Source organism: Bos indicus, chromosome 16, assembly GCF_029378745.1.
Source record: "Bos indicus isolate NIAB-ARS_2022 breed Sahiwal x Tharparkar chromosome 16, NIAB-ARS_B.indTharparkar_mat_pri_1.0, whole genome shotgun sequence".
Taxonomy (NCBI): Eukaryota; Metazoa; Chordata; class Mammalia; order Artiodactyla; family Bovidae; genus Bos; species Bos indicus.
The window spans coordinates 33,145,606-33,165,792 of NC_091775.1; the positions used below are offsets into that span (position 1 = coordinate 33,145,606).

The 20,187-nt window shown below is 39.4% G+C and overlaps 1 protein-coding gene across 2 annotated transcripts in view; it reads right to left on the reverse strand.

Annotated features, from left to right (window-relative positions):
* EFCAB2 (EF-hand calcium binding domain 2) overlaps window positions 1-20,187 on the reverse strand; it is a 112,097-nt gene that overhangs the window by 50,188 nt on the left and 41,722 nt on the right. For both annotated transcript variants that reach the window (XR_002182504.2, XM_019976703.2), the window contains exon 2: window positions 19,137-19,221. Coding sequence is in view for 1 of the 2 variants with exons in the window: in XM_019976703.2 (XP_019832262.1) it covers window positions 19,137-19,221 (85 nt within the window). In the remaining variant the exon portion in view is untranslated. The remainder of the gene's footprint in view (window positions 1-19,136; window positions 19,222-20,187) is intronic.

Consider the following 20,187-nt stretch of genomic DNA (forward strand, 5'->3'; position numbering starts at 1 on the left):
TCTTCTCCAATCTACTAGTATGATGAAATACATATATACTTTCCAACATAGAACTATTCTTTTATTCTTGATATAAACTCCTTTTTGCTTTAATGTGCTATTGCATTTTGCTGCAAGTAATTTATTTGTAATTTTTGTATGTAAGTTCTCATAAGTAAGATTGTTCCTTAGAGTTTTTTTTAATGCACTCTTTATTAAGTTTTGGGTATCACTGTTATACTCATTTCAGAAAAATAATTTGTAAATTTTTCTTCTTTTCTTATTTCCCAGAAAAGAGTAAGTACCATTGTGACTAAAATTTTTTAAGTCTGATAGAATTCTCCTATGAAACCATTGGTATTGAAGCCTTTCTGTGAAATAACTCTTTGAAAACTTGCCTTCTGATTCTATGGAATTTAGTATGTTTAGATTTTCTATGTTTACTGGGATCAATTTGTTTTGTTTTGCTTTTTATTTTTGGTAATTGACTCTTTTTTTAAGTGTATAATTCAGTGGTTTTTAGTATATTCACAATGGTGAGCAGCCATCACCACTACTGATCCTAGAACATTTCATCACCCCCAAAAGTATCCCCATACCTGCCAGCAATCACTTCTCATTCCCCACTCTCCCTGCCTCCTCGTAATCATTAGCCTATGGTCTGTCTCTATATATTTGTCTGTTACGGGCATTTCATACAAGCATCACACAATATATGGCCTTTCCTGCTTGGCTTCTTTTACTTAGCATACTGCTTTCCAGGTTCCACCATGCTGCAGCACAGGTCAGTACTTCATTCGCTTTTTATGGATGAATAACATCCATTATATGGATGTATCACATTTCTTTATCCATTCATCAGTTGATGGACATGTGAGCTGTTTCTGCTTTTGGAATACTATGAATAATGTTGCTATGAACATTTATACACAAGTTTTTGTGTGAATGTATTTTTTCGTATCTCTGGGGCATACGCTTAGGAATGAAATTCTTGGGTCATATGGTAACTATGTTTAAAATTTTGAAGAACTACAAAACTGTTTTCTAAAGTGACTGTACCATTTTAGATCTCCACCAGCAGAGTATGAGGGTTTCTAATTTCCCCACATCCTCACCATCTTTTGTTATTTTATTTTAAAATTACCTTAGTAGATTTGAAGCTGTATTTCTGTAGTTTTGACTTCCATTTCCCTAACAACTAATGATGTTTTGCATATTTTCAGGTGTGTAAGTAAGTAAGTGTTAATCGCTCAATCATGCCCGACTCTTTGCGACCCCAAGGACTGCAGCCCACCAGGCTCCTCTGTCCATGAGACTTTCCAGGCAAGGATATTGGAGTGGGTTGCCATTTCCTTCTCCAGGGGATCTTCCCAATCCAGGGATGGAACCCCGGTCTCCTGCACTGCAGGCAGATTCTTTACCGACTGAGCTACAAGGGAATTCAGGTGTGTATTAACCATTAAATGTGTTCTTTGGAGAGACAGCTATTCAAATCTTTTGCCCACTTTATAAGTGGGTTATTTGTATTTTTATTATTGAGATATAAGAGTTCTTATAAGGGACTTCCCTGGTGGCTCAGAAGGTTAAGCATCCGTCTACAATGTGGGAGATCTGGGTTCGATCCCTGGGTCGGGAAGATCCTCTGGAGAAGGAAATGGCAATCCACTCCAGTACTATTGCCTGGAAAATCCCATGGACAGAGGAGCCTGGTAGACTGCAGTACATGGGGTCGCAAAGAGTCGGATACGACTGAGCGACTTCACTTTAAGAGTTCTTATATATTCTGGATGCTGGACCCTTATCAAATATGTAATTTGCAAATATTTTCTCCCATTCTGTGGCTGTCTTTTTATTTTCTTTATTATGTCCACTGAAGCATGTAAGTTTTCACTTTTGATGAAGTCCCACTTACCTGTATTTCCTCCCTAGGTTGTTTATGCTTTACTTGTCATATCTAAGAAACCACTGCTTAATCCTTGGTCATAAAGATTTACGCCTGTGTTTTCTTTCAACAGTCCTATAGTTTTATTTCTTACATGTATGTTTTTTCCTCTATTTTTAGTTAATTTTTATATATGGTATGTTATAGGAGTCCAACTTCATTCATTTGCATGTGGATATCAAGTTGTACCAGCATTATTTGTTGAAAAGCCTATACTTTCTCCATTGAATTGACTTGTCAACTTCATTGGAGATCAGTTGACCATAAATGTAAGGGTTTATTTTTAGATTCTCAACTCTATTCCACTGATCTACATATCTAGCCTTATACCATATGCCAGTATCACAGAATCTGGATTACTGTAGCGTTGCAGTAAATTTTGAAATCAAGAAGTGTGAGTTCAACTTTGTTCTTTTTCAGGATTGTTTTTGACTATTCTAGGACCTTGCAGTTCCATAGGAGTGTTTAAAAGCTATTTATTTATTTATCTGTGGCTGCACTGGGTCTTTGCGGTGGCGCACGGGCTCTCTGCTGCTGTGCACAGGCTTTCCAGAGTTGCGGTGAGCCGGGGCTATTCTCGAGTTGTGACGCGCAGGCTTCTCCTTGCAGTGGCTTCCCTTGCTGTGAGCGTGAGCTATAGGCTGCGCAGGCTTCAGTAGCTGTGGCACAGGAGCTTAGTTTTCCCACATATGTGGGATCTTAGTTCCCAGTCCAGGGATTGAACCCACGTACCCTGCATTGGCAGGTGGATTCTTAATGACTGGACCACTAGGGAAGTCCCTCCATATGAATTCTAGGAAAAGACTGTCAATTACTGAAGGAAAAAAAGATGGAGCTTGGATTTTGATAGGGATTGTACTGAATCTGGTGATTAATTTGGGGAGTATTGCCATCTTAACAGTATTAAGTGTTCCAACTCAGGTACACAAGACTAGAACAAGCTTTGACAAATAATTTTTAACTAGAAAGTTGCTTTTTTCATTTGGATTCTCAAATTTGCTTATAAAGTTGTACATACCATTCTCTTATGATATTTTAAAATTTCCTTTGTTTTGATGGTTATTCCTCCCAATGCGTTTGTGCTTCCTAAAAAAAAAAAAAAAAAAAATTGCCAGTGGTTTATGGTTTTTTTTTAAGCCTTTTATAAAAATCTGGCCTTTCATTTTATTCACTAGTTCCGACTATTGCCCTGTTTTCCAGTCCCATTAATTCTGTTTTTATCTTTTCTAATTCCTCCCTTTTGCTTTCTCTCAGCTTACCCTTTTCCCCTAGCTTTTTGAGTTGAAAGTTCTATTCATTTTTTGTGTCTTTCGTTTTTCTTTACATAGGCATTTCAATTTGGTTACAGCACATAGATTCTGCTGTCATTTCCATTTTCATATCTCATTTCCATTACAGCTGTTTTCTTGATGTTTTCAATTTCATTGTCCTAAAATTTCCCCTTTGACCTAAGAATTGTGCCTGCGTGCATCTGTGTGTGCTAAGTCAATTCAGTCATGTCCAACTCTGTGTAACCCTATGGACAGCAGCCTGCCAGGCTCCTCTGTCCATGGGATTCTCCAGGCAAGAATACTGGAGTAGGTTGCCATGCCCTCCTCGTGTATAGACTTTAAATTTTTTCTAGGTTGAGCTTGAAATTTGGGTGTAAATGAGATTTCCCAGAAAAGGGTGTAAAGTAAAAAGATGGAAGGAGACGAAACTCTGGTGGACATTAATAAGTCAAATGGAGGGATCAGTTCAGTTTAGTCTCTCAGTCATGTCTGACTCTTTGTGACCCCATGGACTGCAGCACGCCAGGCTTCCTTGTCCATGACCAACTCCTGGAGCCTGCTCAAACTCATATCCATCTAGTTGGTGATGCCATCCAACCATTTCATCCTCTGTCATCCCCTTCTCCTCCTGCCTTCAATCTTTCCCAGCCTCAGGGTCTTTTCCATTGAGTCAGTTCCTCACAACAGGTGGTCAAAGTACTGGAGCTTTGGCTTTAGCATCAGTCCTTCCAAAGAATATTCAGGACTGATTTCCTTTAGGACTGACTGGTTTGATCTCCTTGCAGTCCAAGGGACTCTCAAGAGTCTTCTCCAACACCACAGTTCAAAAGTATTAGTTCTTCGGGGCTCAGCTTTCTTTATAGTCCAACTCTCACATCCATATGTGACTACTGGAAAAACCATAGCTTTGATTAGACGCACTTTTGTCAGCGAAGTAATGTCTGCTTTTTAATATGCTGTCTAGGTTGGTCATAGCTTTTCTTCCAAGAAGTAAGCATCTTTTAATTTCATGGCTGCAGTCACAATCTGCAGTGATTTTGGAGTCCAGAAAAATAAAGTCTCTCACTGTTTCCTTTGTTTCCCCTTCTATTTGTCATGAAGTGATGGGACCAGATGCCATGACCTTAGTTTTCTGAATGTTGAGCTTTAAGCCAGCTTTTTCACTCTTCTCTTTCACTTTCATCAAGAGGCCCTCTAGTTCTTCTTCGTTTTCTGCCATAAGGGTGGTGTCATCTACATATCTGAGGTTATTGATATTTCTCCCAGAAATCCTGATTTCAGCTTGTGCTTCATCCAGCCCAGCATTTCGCATGATATACTCTGCATTTAAGTTAAGTAAGCAGGGTGACAATATACAGCCTTAATGTATTCCTTTCCCAATTTGGAACCAGTCTGTTGCTCCATATCCAGTTCTAACTGTTGCTTCTTGACCTGCATACAGATCTCTTAGGAAGCAGGTAAGGTGGTCTGGTATTCCCAACTCTTTAAGAATTTTCTAGTTTGTTGTGATCCACATAGACAAAAGCTTTGGTGCAGTAAATAAAGCAGAAGTAGAAGTTTTTCTGGAACTCTCTTCTTTTTTGATGACCCAACAGATGTTGGCAATTTGATATCTGGTTCCTTTGCCTTTTCTAAATCCAGTTTGAATATCTGGAAGTTCACGGTTCATGTACTGTTGAAGCCTGGCTTGGAGAATTTTTGAGCATTTCCTAGCATGTGAGATGAGTGCACTTGTGCAGTAGTTTGAACATTCTTTGGCACTGTCTTTCTTTGGGAAAATAGAGGGATAGTTGACCTCAAAAGAAACTGGGAAGGAACAGTCAGAGACATTGGATGAAAACAAAAGGTGATGTCATGGAAAACAAGGCATAAGACAGTAAGTGACCTCAGCAACACAGTTAGAATGGAACAGTGTTGAGAGATAGAAGTCAAATGATAAATTGCATGTTGAAGAATGAACAGAGTGATGGTTATCATTAAAGTAAACTCCTTTTCTTATTAAGATTCTTGGTTATGAAGAGAAAGACACAGAACATTAGCCTGGGTGTTACTGGGTAAAAGTTGTTGTTGTTTTATGTTTTACATGGAAGACACTTACGCAGTGGGATAGTTTAGAACAATAAATGTTCTTCCATTCTTAATTCTTTGTACCCTTCCCCCAACCTAGGTGGCTAGGGCATTCCAGGTCACTGCCTCAGGGGAGACGGAGAAGGCAATGGCACCCCACTCCAGTATTCTTGCCTGGAAAATCCCATGGACGGAGGAGCCTGATAGGCTGCAGTCCGTGGGGTCTCGAAGAGTCGGACATGACTGAGAGACTTCACTTTCATTTTTCACTTTCATGCATTGGAGAAGGAAATGGCAACCCACTCCAGTGTTCTTGCCTGGAGAATCCCAGGGACGGGGGAGCCTGATGGGCTGCTGTCTATGGGGTCGCACAGAGTCGGACACGACTGAAGTGACTTAGCAGCAGCAGCAGCATGCATGCATTGGAGAAGGAAATGGCAACCCACTCCAGTGTTCTTGCCTGGAGAATCCCAGGGACGGGGGAGCCTGCTGGGCAGCTGTCTATGGGGTTGCACAGAGTCCGACACGACTGAAGCGACTTAGCAGCAGCAGGAGCAGCAGCCTCAGGGAAGAAAATTTAGCAGAATACAGAGATCAGCATGAATGCCAAAGCTTAGTTATCAAGAGATCGTTACCTGTGTGGGTGTGGCTAAGGCACTTCCACTATCCATGCATGCCCCTAGAGACATCCTTATTTCTGCCTGGCTTTAGGCCAGGGCTCAGAAAGCCACCAGGCTTTGTTAGCTTGGAGAGCTCTCAGCTGCTCTTCTGCTTTCAGTCCTAACAAATGGGGCTTGTGGGCAGCGCTGTAAGACCACCACATAGATAGGGTTATCCAAAAATTTTCCCAAGCTCTAATTAAGATTCCTTTTCGCAGAGTATGGGAATCCCTCTTGCTCCATTATACCCTTGTCTACACCTGATACTGTGAGACTTTGTAGCATTGAAGTTTGTTCTTCAAGTCTGTGGTTCAAGTCTCCGCCAATTTTTCTGTGGTTTTTAGCTCCCTAGCACCCGGAACTAAGAACCACTGCTCCAGTCCATGCGCCAACTCTCCCCCTTCTAAAAACTCAAGTCTGGTCTTATCACTTTTCAACATTTATGAATTTATTTTTCCTGTATAACCAAATCCAGTCTCCTTAGGGCAGCAAGCAATCACTCGCTGTAGGGCCCCTAACACACCTTAACACTTTCATTTTCTAATAACTCCTCACAGCTGGTTACATACCTTCTGCTAACATCATCAATGCTGTATATATACACAAAGACAGTGTTGTACATATTACACAGCCCAAATATTAGATACATTTGTCTTCAATAAATTTATAACTTAAGAAGACAAGAAATACAAACTTTCAGGTAAAAATATAAATATTTAACTTAGAGTTAAGTTAGCAAAGAAAAGCCTAAAATGAGCTCTCAGAGGAAGGTCAGAAACTATTATAAAATGCATAAGTAGTTTTCAGAAATAAAATAGACATTTGCTCGTCACTTCTCAGCAATTCAAAAACTAGAAAGAAGAAGGCAAAGGGTTAGGAGCTGGTATGACTACCATGCATTTAAATTAACCAAGAGTTGACTTAAATTACAATGCTCACACCCTGACTTCTGGCCTGGCTTTATTACTGCATTATACAGTGGCACCTCTAAACACTTGTTTCTGAACCCTTCGAAGACAAAAATAATGAATTCCCATGTTCCTTGGGACCCTGCTATTGTAACCGAATCTTTTCCCTTTCATAGCCACCTGAATAGAACCCACATGGGTACTGGTTTTCTCACCTCCCCCCAGGGAAAGGACAGTTTAGACATCTTGCCTTAGTATCTCTGTAGATAAAATGGATGAGCTTTCTGGCACTCACCCTATCTAGAATATATAGAACACTGAATCCCACTGCTGCAACTGACTACTCTTCAGACAAAGCTCTGTGTAACAAGGTAGAACCATGAGGTACTCCTACTGCCCTCCAACTAAATTGAGGGCAATTTCAAACACTGAATCTGATATACGTAGCTTGCAATTTGTAGAAGAAATCTTAGAGGGAGATATTCTTCATGCCATGTTTGATGGAGTAGCAAAACAATGATGGCTCTTCTTCTCTACCCCAGCAGCCCCCTCTGAATGTGGTGCCCTCCCAACCAACTTCATTCAGCCTAGGACACAGCTTAGTAAGATATCTAGGGGACCAAAACCCTTCCTTGAGTTCCTATGAAGAATATTCCATAACAACAATCTGTGAGGAAAATGGTCACTGTTATAACAAACTCCCACACCCAGTGACATAATGCTATTGTCACAGAAGTGGCTTATGTTAAATTCAAAATGAGTTTTTCTCAAAATAGGTGGCCTTCCTCAAAAAAAACCACTCAGAAGCCCAGCTCATTCCGTCTTGTGGATCTATCCCTCTCGATGCATGACTTCCAATGTCACTCCACGTGTCTGTTTCAAGCTAGAAGGGGAAAAGCCTGAAGGGTCACATATGGAAGCTTTCATGGATCAGACCTAGAAGTGACGCACATCAATTCCACCCACATCCCACTGCCCAAAACTCAGTCACATTCCAAGCCTCCCTCTATCTTTAAGAGAGTCTAAGAAGTACAATGTTAGCTACGTGCTCAGGAAGTGAGGAGATAGAATTAGAGTCCTCAGTCTCCACCATAGTCGATCACCCTGACATAAATTGTTAGCAGTATCAAGGAAGGGGAGTGTTAAGAAACCAGTGAGTTTAACACAGAGCTCCAAGTGGCCTAGAAATTGGGTTGGAATAGACTAATAATAGGCTTGTACAACCTCATCAGGATTTGAGGGACCTGACAAATGCACAGTCTTCCTGAGAATTTCTTAGTGGACAGGTTGTTATGCTTTGTAGCACTTGGACTGCCTCCCTAGGCACAGCTGCTTTAACCAGAGATAGCTACTTAACCCCAAAATTATCTCTCTCTATAGGCCTACAAAAGCAAGGCCTATGAAGTTGCTTACTGTAAGAGCTCTGCTCAACAAAAGTTCTCTCCACTCAGTATTGACAAATAGCAAAAGCAAACTTTTCTCTCTCCTTCATTGGAAGTTTTAAAGGAAGACAAACAGAGAGGGACACAGATGACAGAGAGATGGAAGAGGAAAAACATACAGGAAGCAATAAGCAGAATCAGAAGGAATCAAAAGCCATAAGCAAATAGAAGCAAAGGAACAGGAGACACACAGTGGAGGTTAAATTAGCAGCAAAGTAGTAAGAAGAGTCTGGAAGAGAAGACACGGAAGTATATGAATAAATGAAGGGGAAAGGTGGTGGGGAGGGATAAATTAGGAGTTTGGGATTAACATATACACATGTCTATATATAAAATAGATCACCAACAAGGACCTATAGGGAACTCTACACAATATTCTATAATAACTTATATGGGAAAATAATCTGAAAAAGAATAGATGTATGTATAGGTATAACTGAATCAGTTTATTTAAACTAATTCAACATTGTAAATCAACTACTGTTGTTCAGTCACTAAGTCATGTCTCACTCTTTTCAGCCCCATGAACTGCAGCACACCAGGCTTCCCTATCCTTCACTATCTCCCAGAGTTTTCTCAAATTCATGTCCATTGAGTTGGTGATGCCATCCAACCATCTCATCCTCTGTTATCCCCTTCTCCTCCTGTCCTCAATCTTTGCCAGCAGGAGGGTCTTTTCTAATGAGTCAGCTCTTTGCATCATGTGACCAAAGTATTGAAGCTTCAGCTTTAGCATCAGTCCTTCCAATTCAGTTCAGTTCAGTTCAGTCACTCAGTTGTGTCCGACTCTTTGCGACCCCATGAATCGCAGCACGCCAGGCCTCCCTGTCCATCACCAACTCCCGCAGTTGACTCACACTCATGTCCATCGAGTCAGTGATGCCATCAGCCATCTCATCCTCTGTCATCCCCTTCTCCTCTTGCCCCCAATCCCTCCCAGCATCAGAGTCTTTTCCAATGAGACAACTCTTCGCGTGAGGTGGCCAAAGTACTGGAGTTTCAGCTTTAGCATCATTTCTTCCAAAGAAATCCCAGGGCTGATCTCCTTCAGAATGGACTGGTGGATCTCCTTGCAGTCCAAGGGACTCTCAAGAGTCTTCTCCAACACCACAGTTCAAAAGCATCAATTCTTCAGCACTCAGCTTTCTTCACAGTCCAACTCTCACATCCATACATGACCCAGGAAAAACCATAGCCTTGACTAGACAGACCTTTGTTGGCAAAGTAATGTCTCTGCTTTTCAATGTGCTATCTAGGTTGGTCATAACTTTTTTCCAAGGAGTAAGCGTCTTTTAATTTCATGGCTGCAGTCACCATCTGCAGTGATTTTGGAGCCCCAAAAAATAAAGTCTGACACTGTTTCCACTGTTTCCCCATCTATTTCCCATGAAGTGATGGGACCAGGTGCCATGATCTTCGTTTTCTGAATGTTGAGTTTTAAGCCAACTTTTTCACTCTCCACTTTCACTTTCATCAAGAGGCTTTTGAGTTCCTCTTCACTTTCTGCCATAAGGGTGGTGTCATCTGCATATCTGAAGTTATTGATATTTCTCCCGGCAATCTTGATTCTAGCTTGTGCTTCTTCCAGACCAGCATTTCTCATGATGTACTCTGCATATAAGTTAAATAAGCAGGGTGACAATATACAGCCTTGACGTACTCCTTTTCCTATTTGGAACCAGTCTGTTGTTCCATGTCCAGTTCTAATTGTTGCTTCCTGACCGGCATACAGATTTCTCAAGAGGCAGGTCAGGTGGTTTGGTATTCCCATTTCTTCCAGGATTTTCCAGTTTATTGTGATCCACACAGTCAAAGGCTTTGGCATAGTCAATAAAGCAGAAATAGATGTTTTTCTGGAACTCTCTTGCTTTTTCCATGATCCAGAGGATGTTGGCAATTTAGTCTCTGGTTCCTCTGCCTTTTCTAAAACCAGCTTGAACATCTGGAAGTTCATGGTTCACGTACTGCTGAAGCCTGGCTTGGAGAATTTTGAGCATTACTTTACTAGCGTGTGAGATGAGTGCAATTGTGCGGTAGTTTGAGCAATCTTTAGCATTGCCTTTCTTAGGGATTGGAATGAAAACTGACCTTCCTGTGGCCACTGCTGAGTTTTCCAAATTTGCTGGCATATTGAGTGCAGCAATTTCACAGCATCATCTTTCAGGATTTGAAATAGTTCAACTGGAATTCCATCACCTCCACTAGCTTTGTTCATAGGGATGATTTCTAAGGCCCACCTGACTTCACATTCCAGGATGTCTGGCTCTAGGTCAGTGATCACACCATCATGATTATCTTGGTCGTGAAGATCTTTTTTGTACAGTTCTTCTGTGTATTCTTGCCACCTCTTCTTAATATCTTCTGCTTCTATTAGGTCCATACCATTTCTGTCCTTTATTGAGCCCATCTTTGCATGAAATGTTCCCTTGGTATCTCTAATTTTCTTGAAGAGATCTCTAGTCTTTCCCATTCTGTTGTTTTCCTCTATTTCTTTGCATTGATTGCTGAGGAAGGCTTTCTCATCTCTCCTTGCTATTCTTTGGAACTCTGCATTCAGATGCTTATATCTTTCCTTTTCTCCTTTGCTTTTTGCTTCTCTTTCCAGTATAAAATTAAAAAAATTTTTTAAAGAAGCATATGAATAAAATCCCCAGCATGTTGGACTACTAGAGTTGAAGTGGAGTCACAGAGTGACTGCCAAAACACTGGAGCCCTATGGTCCCTTTGCAACAAATGTTATTCCAGTGGGCTAAGAGGACTGAATACCACTGCAGGTTTTTACTTATTCCTTATGAATATAAGAAATAATTACTTCTTATACCATTCATTTCCAAGTATATCCTTACAATACACTTGGGTTAACTGAGAAAACATAAGGATTATTTTGGTCCCATGCAGCCTGAAAGAGTGTAAGCAACAGAATGATGAGAGGGAGCCAGATTTCCAAATATGCCTCTAGCTATCTAAGCACATGGTAATTAATGCTTCTTGGGTTTGTGTCCCCTCTAACTTTCAAAGCTAAGGAAGATACTGCCATGAACTGTTCTTTGTTATGTATCTGTATTAAGTCTTCCACATTTAATAACGCAGACAGTTTTCAAATGAATCCAATATGTTATTTCCTATGCTAAGGAGAACAGGTTGAGGCTGCAGCTGTCCAAACTTGGAAGCCACAGAGGGTACACACCCAGAGGCCACAGGAATTATATGCCCAGAGGCCCCAGGAAGTACACTCCCTGAGACCACCAATAATCAGAAAGTCTCTGGCTCCCAATTTTTGTAGACACACAGCAAACTGCGGCTGATCTAGATAACACAATAAGTACAACAGATAGATACCTACCAGCCAGAATCAAGTGAAGTTGATCACCAAAGATATAAAATACAAAAAGGGTCTCCTAAAAACAGGCAATTAAGTACCCTGTACAGGACAGCCTGAACCCAAGTGTTATTTTTCTGTCATAGTGCCATCATATTACTAAACTTTCATCTATAAAGACACATAAAAATAAATAGCTTCAGGAATCAGAATTTGGGATAGTTTTTTAAACTTTCTTTAACTGATTTTTTAAACTGATTCTTTAATCATAGTTTATTAAAAGGGATATTACAAACAAACCAATTTTTTACAAATCATCTTGAAAGTGAGATGGTAAAATAACAAGATATAAATCAACCTTTAAAACTATTTATTTTTATGTGTAATTGTGAAATATTTCAGAGAAAAGTAAAGAAAAAAGGATTACACGGAATTCCCTGGAGGTCCAGTAGTTAGGACTCTGGGGTCTCACTGCCAGGGCCAGGGTTCAATCCATGGTCATGGAATTAAGATCCCACAAGCTTTGCAATGTGGCAAAAAAAAAAAAAAAAAATTACAGTTTTCATATATCCAATACCAAGATTAAATAGAAGTTAACATTTTGCCACATTTGTTCCCTAACAATAAAACATTGCAGAAACAGCTAAAGTTCTGCTTGTCATTCCTGTCCCTCCATCTTCAGATGCAACCACTACTCTGAGGACACTGTTTATCACTCTCATGAATGTTATTTGTCCTCATAAACAATAGACTATCACTTTGTATATTTAAAATTTACATTATGTGGTTTTCATTGTTGTAGCCACGCGTTCCGGGAAACAAACTCACTCAGAAGGACAATGCAGATAGTGGAGTGCAATTTATTACACCGGGGGGGCCCAAGGCAGAGTCTCCTCTTAGCCAAGGACCCCCGACCAGTTTTTGTGAAGACCTTATATACCCTAAGTGTATGTGCTCAAACCCACCTCCCCAAATTCCCTGAAACTAGTCTGAACAAAGGAAAAGAAGGATACAATCAAAGTTAACCCGTGATTCGTATGCCTTAAACCCGTGATTCGTATGCCTTAAGCCTAGGTAGTTAAGAGTGGACAATTATCAATAGGCCTGTGGTCATACCCCAGTAAGCATAATAGAATTTATGATTCTATTCAGTTACACAGATAATTAGGGTATTGTTTCAGCCTCAGGAGAGTCTAGGTACAAGCACTGGGGCTCTTCCATCTGGGGGTCTGGTTTTCCAGTTAGTATGTCATTTCCATAGATACTGGGCATATAGCTCAATGTCCACAGTCCAGCCCAAGATGAAGTCCTGCTTTCAAGATGGAACCTGTTCTGTCTGTTTCCTCCTTCATCATAATTTTCACTTTCTTTTGTAATATTTTAAACTTAACATCTTTCAAATTTATCTAGGTTACTCAAGTGGTTTTATTTCATCATTCATTTTATTCATGTATGTGAATTATCACTGTATGAATAAAATTATACAAATTTACTCCCTATCAACAGGCCTGTGGGTCCAACAATCCCATTCCTCTTTTTATAATATACTTTTCTAAGCCACAAATGCAGATCCATTTACCCATGCAGTTTTTCAAAAGCTCTTTGAGTGACCCCAAGCTTTTTCTGACAATAATTGCTTGGGGAAACTGTCCATGCAATTCCTCTATATTCCTCACGCTTTTACAACCTGATAAAGATGAACTGTGAAATGCTGTATTAACTTCTCTTCAAAAATAGTACTAAAAGTGAAGTAGGAGTAATATTTATGGCACCTCCAATCCTCTTAAGAGTTATTTCTAAATCATTACAAAAAAGTTCTTATCATATACTTCTTATTGAATTTTAGACAAGATCTAATACACTCAAGGTTCTTGCCAGTTGCTTAAGAAACTTAAGTCTCCTTATCAGTAAAATAGATGAATACTGGGTGTTGTGAGCCCCAGAGACTCATGCTAAGTTGAGATAATAGCAGTGAAAAAGAGATTCTCTTCATTAGCAAAAGGCTACCTGGGGTTGCTGGACTGCATAAAATTTGCATTATTCAAACAGCCAAAAGGTGGAAACAACCCAAATGTCCATGGACAGAGAGCTGAATAAACAAAGTGTGTTATATACACACAGTGGAATATTATTCAGTTTTAAGGGATGGAATTCTGATATAAGTTACAATAAGGAAGAACCCTGAAGACATTATGCTAAGTCAAATAAACCGGACAGTGAGGTACTTAGTACAGTCAAACTCGTAGAGATACAAAGTAGAATCGTGGCTGCCAGGAACTAAGGAGAAGGGAGAATGGGGAGGTGCTGTATAAAGGGTATGGAGTTTCAGTTTGGGAAAATAAAGATGTCCTGAAGATGGATGGAAATAATGTAAATATACTCAATACCACTGAACTATACACTTAAAAGAGCTTTCCTAGGGGCTCAGACAGTAAAGAATCTGCCTGCAATGAGAGAGACCTGAGTTTGATCCCTGGGTGGGGAAGATCCCCTGGAGAAGGGAATGGCAACCCACTCCCCACTCCAGTATTCTTGCCTGGAGAATTCCATGGACAGAGGAGCCTGATGGGCTACAGTCCATGGGGTCGAAAAAAGTCAGACACAACTGAGCGACTTAACACACACCCACACACACTTAAAAATGGTTAAAATGGTAAATTTTGTTACATATATTTATCAAAATAAAAAATACACACACATATATAAACATCTGTATTTGCATGGACTATCTCTGGAAGTATGAGAAAATTATAATGAATCTTGCCTTTAGAAAGAGAGCCAAGTGAAAGTCTACCTATCACTATATATTCTTTGTACCTTTAGAATTTTACCTTATATATTATCTAGTCAAAAATTTAATTTTCAGTCATGCTTTTGATTGAAATCTGAACACAGAGCAGGAAAATGTATGTAAGTCAAAATGTATAATGGTTTATGTTTGTATGAGGCAAAATAAAAATCCCCCTAATTGATACTATTAAAAACCTGCCATGACGTTTTTCAAGATGCAATCTTCAAAAACTATTTTACAAGGAAAATGGAAAATAAAACAAACTGCTTCAGAACTGAAAAGATCAAAACAGAACACACAGATATATGTAAAATGTTCTTAGGAGAATACAATATAACATTGCTAATCCAGATTAAATAGAGGAAAAACAAGTCTAAATTATTTACTTAAGAATACAGAGTAGGATAATAATACAAGCTAATATTGTTCTAAGCTTTAAATACCAAACTAATTTGTTCTAAGTTAATATTGTTCTAAGAGCTTTAGAAATGTCCACTGACAACAGTGGGTCTGAAACTTTTTGGTCTCAGAACCCCTTTTACACTCTTAAAACTTATTCAGACCCATAAAGAGCTTTTGTTTATGTGAGTTACATTTAATATTAAAAATTAAACCCCAAAGTTTAAAAATGTTTATTATCCATCCAGTTCAGTTACTCAATCACATCCAATTCTTTGCGACCCCATGGACTGCAGCACATCAGGCTTCCCTGTCTGTCACCAACTCCCTGAACTTGCTCAAACTCATGTCCATCAAGTCCAAACTCATGTCCATCGAGTCAGTGATACCATCCAACCATCTCATCCTCTGTCGTCCCCTTTTCCTCCCACCTTCAATCTTTCCCAGCATCAGGGTCTTCTCCAATGAGTCAGTTCTTCGAATCAGGTGGCCAAAGTATTAAGAGTTTCAGCTTCAGCATCGGTCCTTCCAATGAATATACAGGACTGATTTCCTTTAAGATTGACTAGTTTGATCTCCTTGCTGTCAAATTCATAGAAATAACAATAAACTCATTATATGTGCTCAGTGGCTTCAGTTGTGTCTGACTCTTTGTGACCCCATGGACTGTAGCCCACCAGATTCCTCTGTCCTTGGGATTCCCCAGTAAGAATACTAAGTGGGTTGCCATTTCCTCCTCCAGGGGATCTTCCCGACCCAGGGATTGAACCCGCTTTTCCTGCATTGCAGGTGGATTCTTCATTGCTGAGCCACTGGGGACGTCCCATATTTGCTTACATAAATATTTCTTGTGTGTGAAAAATTAACTATATTTTCCAAAACAAAAAATAAATTTAATTAGAAGAATGGTAGTGCTGTACATGTCTGCTTTAACGTCTGGCTTAACAGAAGACAGCTGGATTCTCCTATCTGGCTCTGCCTTCAATCTGTTGCAATATCACACATGCAGCTTTCGAAAAAACTCCAATATACACTTGTGAAAAAATGAGAATGAAAATAGCAAATACTGTCTCAGATTTATTACGAGAATAGCTTTGATTTCACAGACTCCTGAAAGAATCCTAGGGATACACAGGATTCTCCAAACCATTTTGAGACCTACTAATTTACATCAGTCCTATGTGGCAAATGTAAAAACTTAGGCACAGAAAGAGTAAATAAGTTACTCTTATTTAAATAAGAGTAAACAAGTTACCCTTCGATCCCTGGGTTTGGAAGATCCCCTGGAGAAGGAAATGGCAACCCACTACAGTACTCTTGCCTGGAAAATTCTATGAACGGAGGAGCCTTTTAGGCTACGGTCCATGGGGTCACAAAGAGTTGTACACGACTGAGCGACTTCACTTTCACTTTCAAATAAGTTAGAGTGAGTAAATAAGTAATAAGTAAATAAGTTAGAGTGACAAAGCCAGGAATGAACTCAGAAAGTCTGATTCCAATCCCCAGGATGTCCCTCAGAGCCACGAGGAAAGCAGCAGGAGCTCATTTAACAATGTTTTACACATGATGAAAAAAGACAAAACCCACTGGCTGCCTGGCAGTCACAATACCACACCTCCACTCCACCTAAAGTAATAAAATTTCAAATTAAAGTTTTCAATTCATGCAAAGAGCACATGAGCGGGCAGAAACAGTCAAAAAGCCCAGTAAGTATCTCAAGGAACAACTCCCTCTTCTAAACCAAGCTATTTCGACTGTCTCTGAAACGCTTACTCCATTCAGACACCTCTTTACTCAATCTACCCAGAATACTGCCTTCAATTCTTTTTTTTTTTTAATGTTTAAAGTCTTTATTGAATTTGTTACAATATTGCTTCTGTTTTTATATTTTGTTTTCTATCAGATAGTAAAGCATACTATATAAACTGAGAGCAATTAATATAGGAATGTCCTAGTATGGCTTCCTTGGTGGTTCAGACGGTAAAGAATCTGCCTGCAATGCAGGAGACCAGGGTTCGATCTCTAGGTTAGAAGATCCCCTGGAGAAGGGAATGGCAACCCACTCCAGAAGTCCATGGACGGAGGAGCCTGGTGGGCTACAATCCATGGGGTCGCAGAGCTGGACACGACTAACACTTTCACTACTTGTCCTAGTGTATGACCGTGAGGTAAGGCAACAGGTCAGAATACGTAGCCCAAATCAGACCCAAGTACAGAAAATGTAGCATATTATAAAATGATTCTAATAATTCCAGAGATAAATAAATGGAATGGTTTAGTAATTTGGAAAACGTGAGTCTATTTATGCCTTCACTTTTAACCATAAGCCAAAATAAATTCTAGCAAGATTAACTGTTTTTACAAATAGAAGAGCCTGCTAAAGCTAAGAAAAGCAGGACCAGACTTTATTTTAGCACTACATCCCCTGAGCTTCTTCCAGGGCTGAGGCACAGCTGCCCCAAACAGAAGAAACTGATCTGAGTTTCGACTGTGTCGTTATCCTGTTATTCCATCTTTGGCAAGTTGCTTTGCTTCCTGGCTGATTTATAAAAAGCAGAAAGTAATGATACCGGCAGCATGAGAATGCTCACTGTAAACTTTAAAGTGCTATACAAATTAGCAGAAGGAATAAAGACTAGAAACTCCATTCATCCATGTTGCTACCCCTTGGATATTTCAATGCTAAAAACTATGCCAATTTTCCTGGTAACTTTCTTTCTTTTATAAAGTAGACAATTTAAGTAAGAACATACACTTTCCCGCTGGGTCTCGGTACAATTATTTTAATTCTGAGTGGGAAGAAAGACGCATCCCATAAGCATGTTTGGGTGTGTGCGTGTGCGCTCAGTTGTGTCCAACGCTTTGTGACCCCATGGACTGTAGCCTGCCAGGCTCCTCTGTCCATGGGATTTCCCAGGCAAGAATACTGGGGTGTGTTGCCATTTCCTTTTCCAGGGGATCTTCCCAACCCAGGGATAGAACCCAATGGTTCTTTACTAGCTGAGCCACCGGGGAAGCCCATGAGCATGTTTGCATGCATGCTCTGTCGTTTTAGTTGTATCTGATTCTCTGTGACCCCATGGACTGCGGCCCACCAGGCTCCTCTGTCCAAGGGATTCTCCAGGCAAGAATACTGGAGTGGGTTGTCAGGCCCTCCTCATAAGCATGTTTATGTCCCCTGAATTGGCTCTTTTACCAAAAAACGGCGGGCATCACTGCTCTAAGGGAATTGGGAGATTTTCTCTTTACTGCTACTTTTTGGAAGCCTCCCCTCAAAGCAGAAGACTATCCTGTGAAGTTTGTGAAGGGGGGCGGTGGAGGGAAGGAGGGTGGAGGCAGGTGTCTTGGAACCAATACCTTGTGGATACTGAGGGATGACTGTAGTTACAATCAGTCATACTCATATTGTTCATTCAGTCTAGCTCAAATTTAAAGCATTTAGTCCTCTGACCAGTCTGGAAGTGATGGGACTGGTTTATAAGCATCAAATGATTCTTGCCAAAACCATTTAAAAATCATTTCCCACTGTTTTGTTGGCCTCCATACTGAGTTCTAACTCTTGAGATTGTGATCCTATCAAATATTTCTCAATCAGTTTGGCCTCCTGGAAGGATGATTTCATTACCTTTCTTTGATGTACATGCGTGGCACAGATTGTACAACATGCATAATCTCCTCTATCTTTTGCCTCTTTTTTTCAAACTATTCTTTGTCTCTTGTCCTCTATTCTAAATCTACCAGTATTCATGTTTTTTTCTCATCTTTTTATGTTCTTTTGTTTTGGTTCTTTTTGTTATTTTACTTGAGGTGTGTATCATGTTTGGGAATTATTAATCCTTCTCTGTAATATCCTATTTATGCTTGATAATACATATCCATGGCTTTTGGTTTGGTTTTGTTTTTTTGCCACACTGCGCTGCTTGTGGGACTTCAATTCCCCGTCCAGGAAATGAACCCAGACCATGGCAGTGAAAGTTCAGAATTCTAACCACTAGGCCACCAGTGAATGCCCCATATCTATGTATTCTAAAAGCAAATTCTGTTCATTCACTCAACAAATATTTACTGAGTGCCAACTGTGTGTCCAGCACTAAAGCTATAGTATACAAGTTTGTCTCATTCACAGAATTTAGTCTATAGATTAGAATAGGCAATGTGGATATATAGTCTTTCCACTAGATTATGAAGAATAAGAAACAGTACTAATACAAAACAGCAGCTAGAAAAGACCTTTTGCCGAGCACAGAAACATAAATACTTTAACATAATAAATTCAAAGAATGTAGAAAGAGAAATGAACCATCTTCTACTTCACAAGTTGTATCAGCAATTTAGAATTAGAAGGAAACATCTCCAAACCTCACATCCACTGTATTATTTGACTCATGGTCAAACACTTCAAAAGCTTCTTTGATTTTTTTGTGAAATTCTGCTACAGCTACCTCTGCAAAAGAAAAAGTAAATAAAAATTATTTTACTGTAATTTTAAATTCAAAACAAAAAAATTCAACAACTAGAAATTATTAATAAGGAAGAACACGCAGCACACTTCCCTAGTATTCTTTTTTGGCAGGGAGGGGAGTTATGTAGGAGAACGTCTTTATTCTTAGGAGAGGCATGCTGAAGTCTTTAAGAGTGAAATGTTACAATATCTGCAATTTACTTCCCCTCTCCCCTTCCCAATATTCTTTTTGTTTGTTTGTTTGTTTAATTCTTAGTTTTATTTTTAAATTTATTTATTTAATTACTTTATTTATTTGGCTGTGTTTGGGCTTAGTTGTGGCATATGAACTACCATTCATTCTACTATTTCACTCAGATGCTCTAATTTTCCAGGTTGCAACATAACCTTCAATTGTGAAAACTATCAAAGGGATGTAACAATTTATTGATATTTATTAATTTATTATAATAACATGGTGGCAAACTTCTAGTTTGATAAGAAAATAAATCTTATCTCATTATTTAAATGCACAGTTCCTTGCTTACAAGTAAATCTGAATAGTGATCCTTAATGCTTGTTTATCACCTCTGTTTTCTATGTTTTGAATTGTCTGTTCAGGTTCTCTGCTCATCCGTACTGGGATCTTCCATTTTTTTTCTTAACAATTTGTATGAGCTCGTTAAATAATAAAGACTTACTGAAATTCTTACTTAATTCTTACTGAAAGAATTACTGAAAATAATTTTAAGAAGTATTGAAAACAATTTTCCAGGTCAGTTGTTTGCATTTGCTTCCCTAATATGAAAACAGTTCCACCTCCCTTATGATCATCAAAATCACACATGATTACTGAAGACAAAAAAAGAGAAGTTGAGATCAAGTAAACATTACTTCAAATCCTAACATGCAGAGTTAACTACTCTTAATGTTGCCCTCTAATCTAATGTTTCACTCAACAGTAAATTG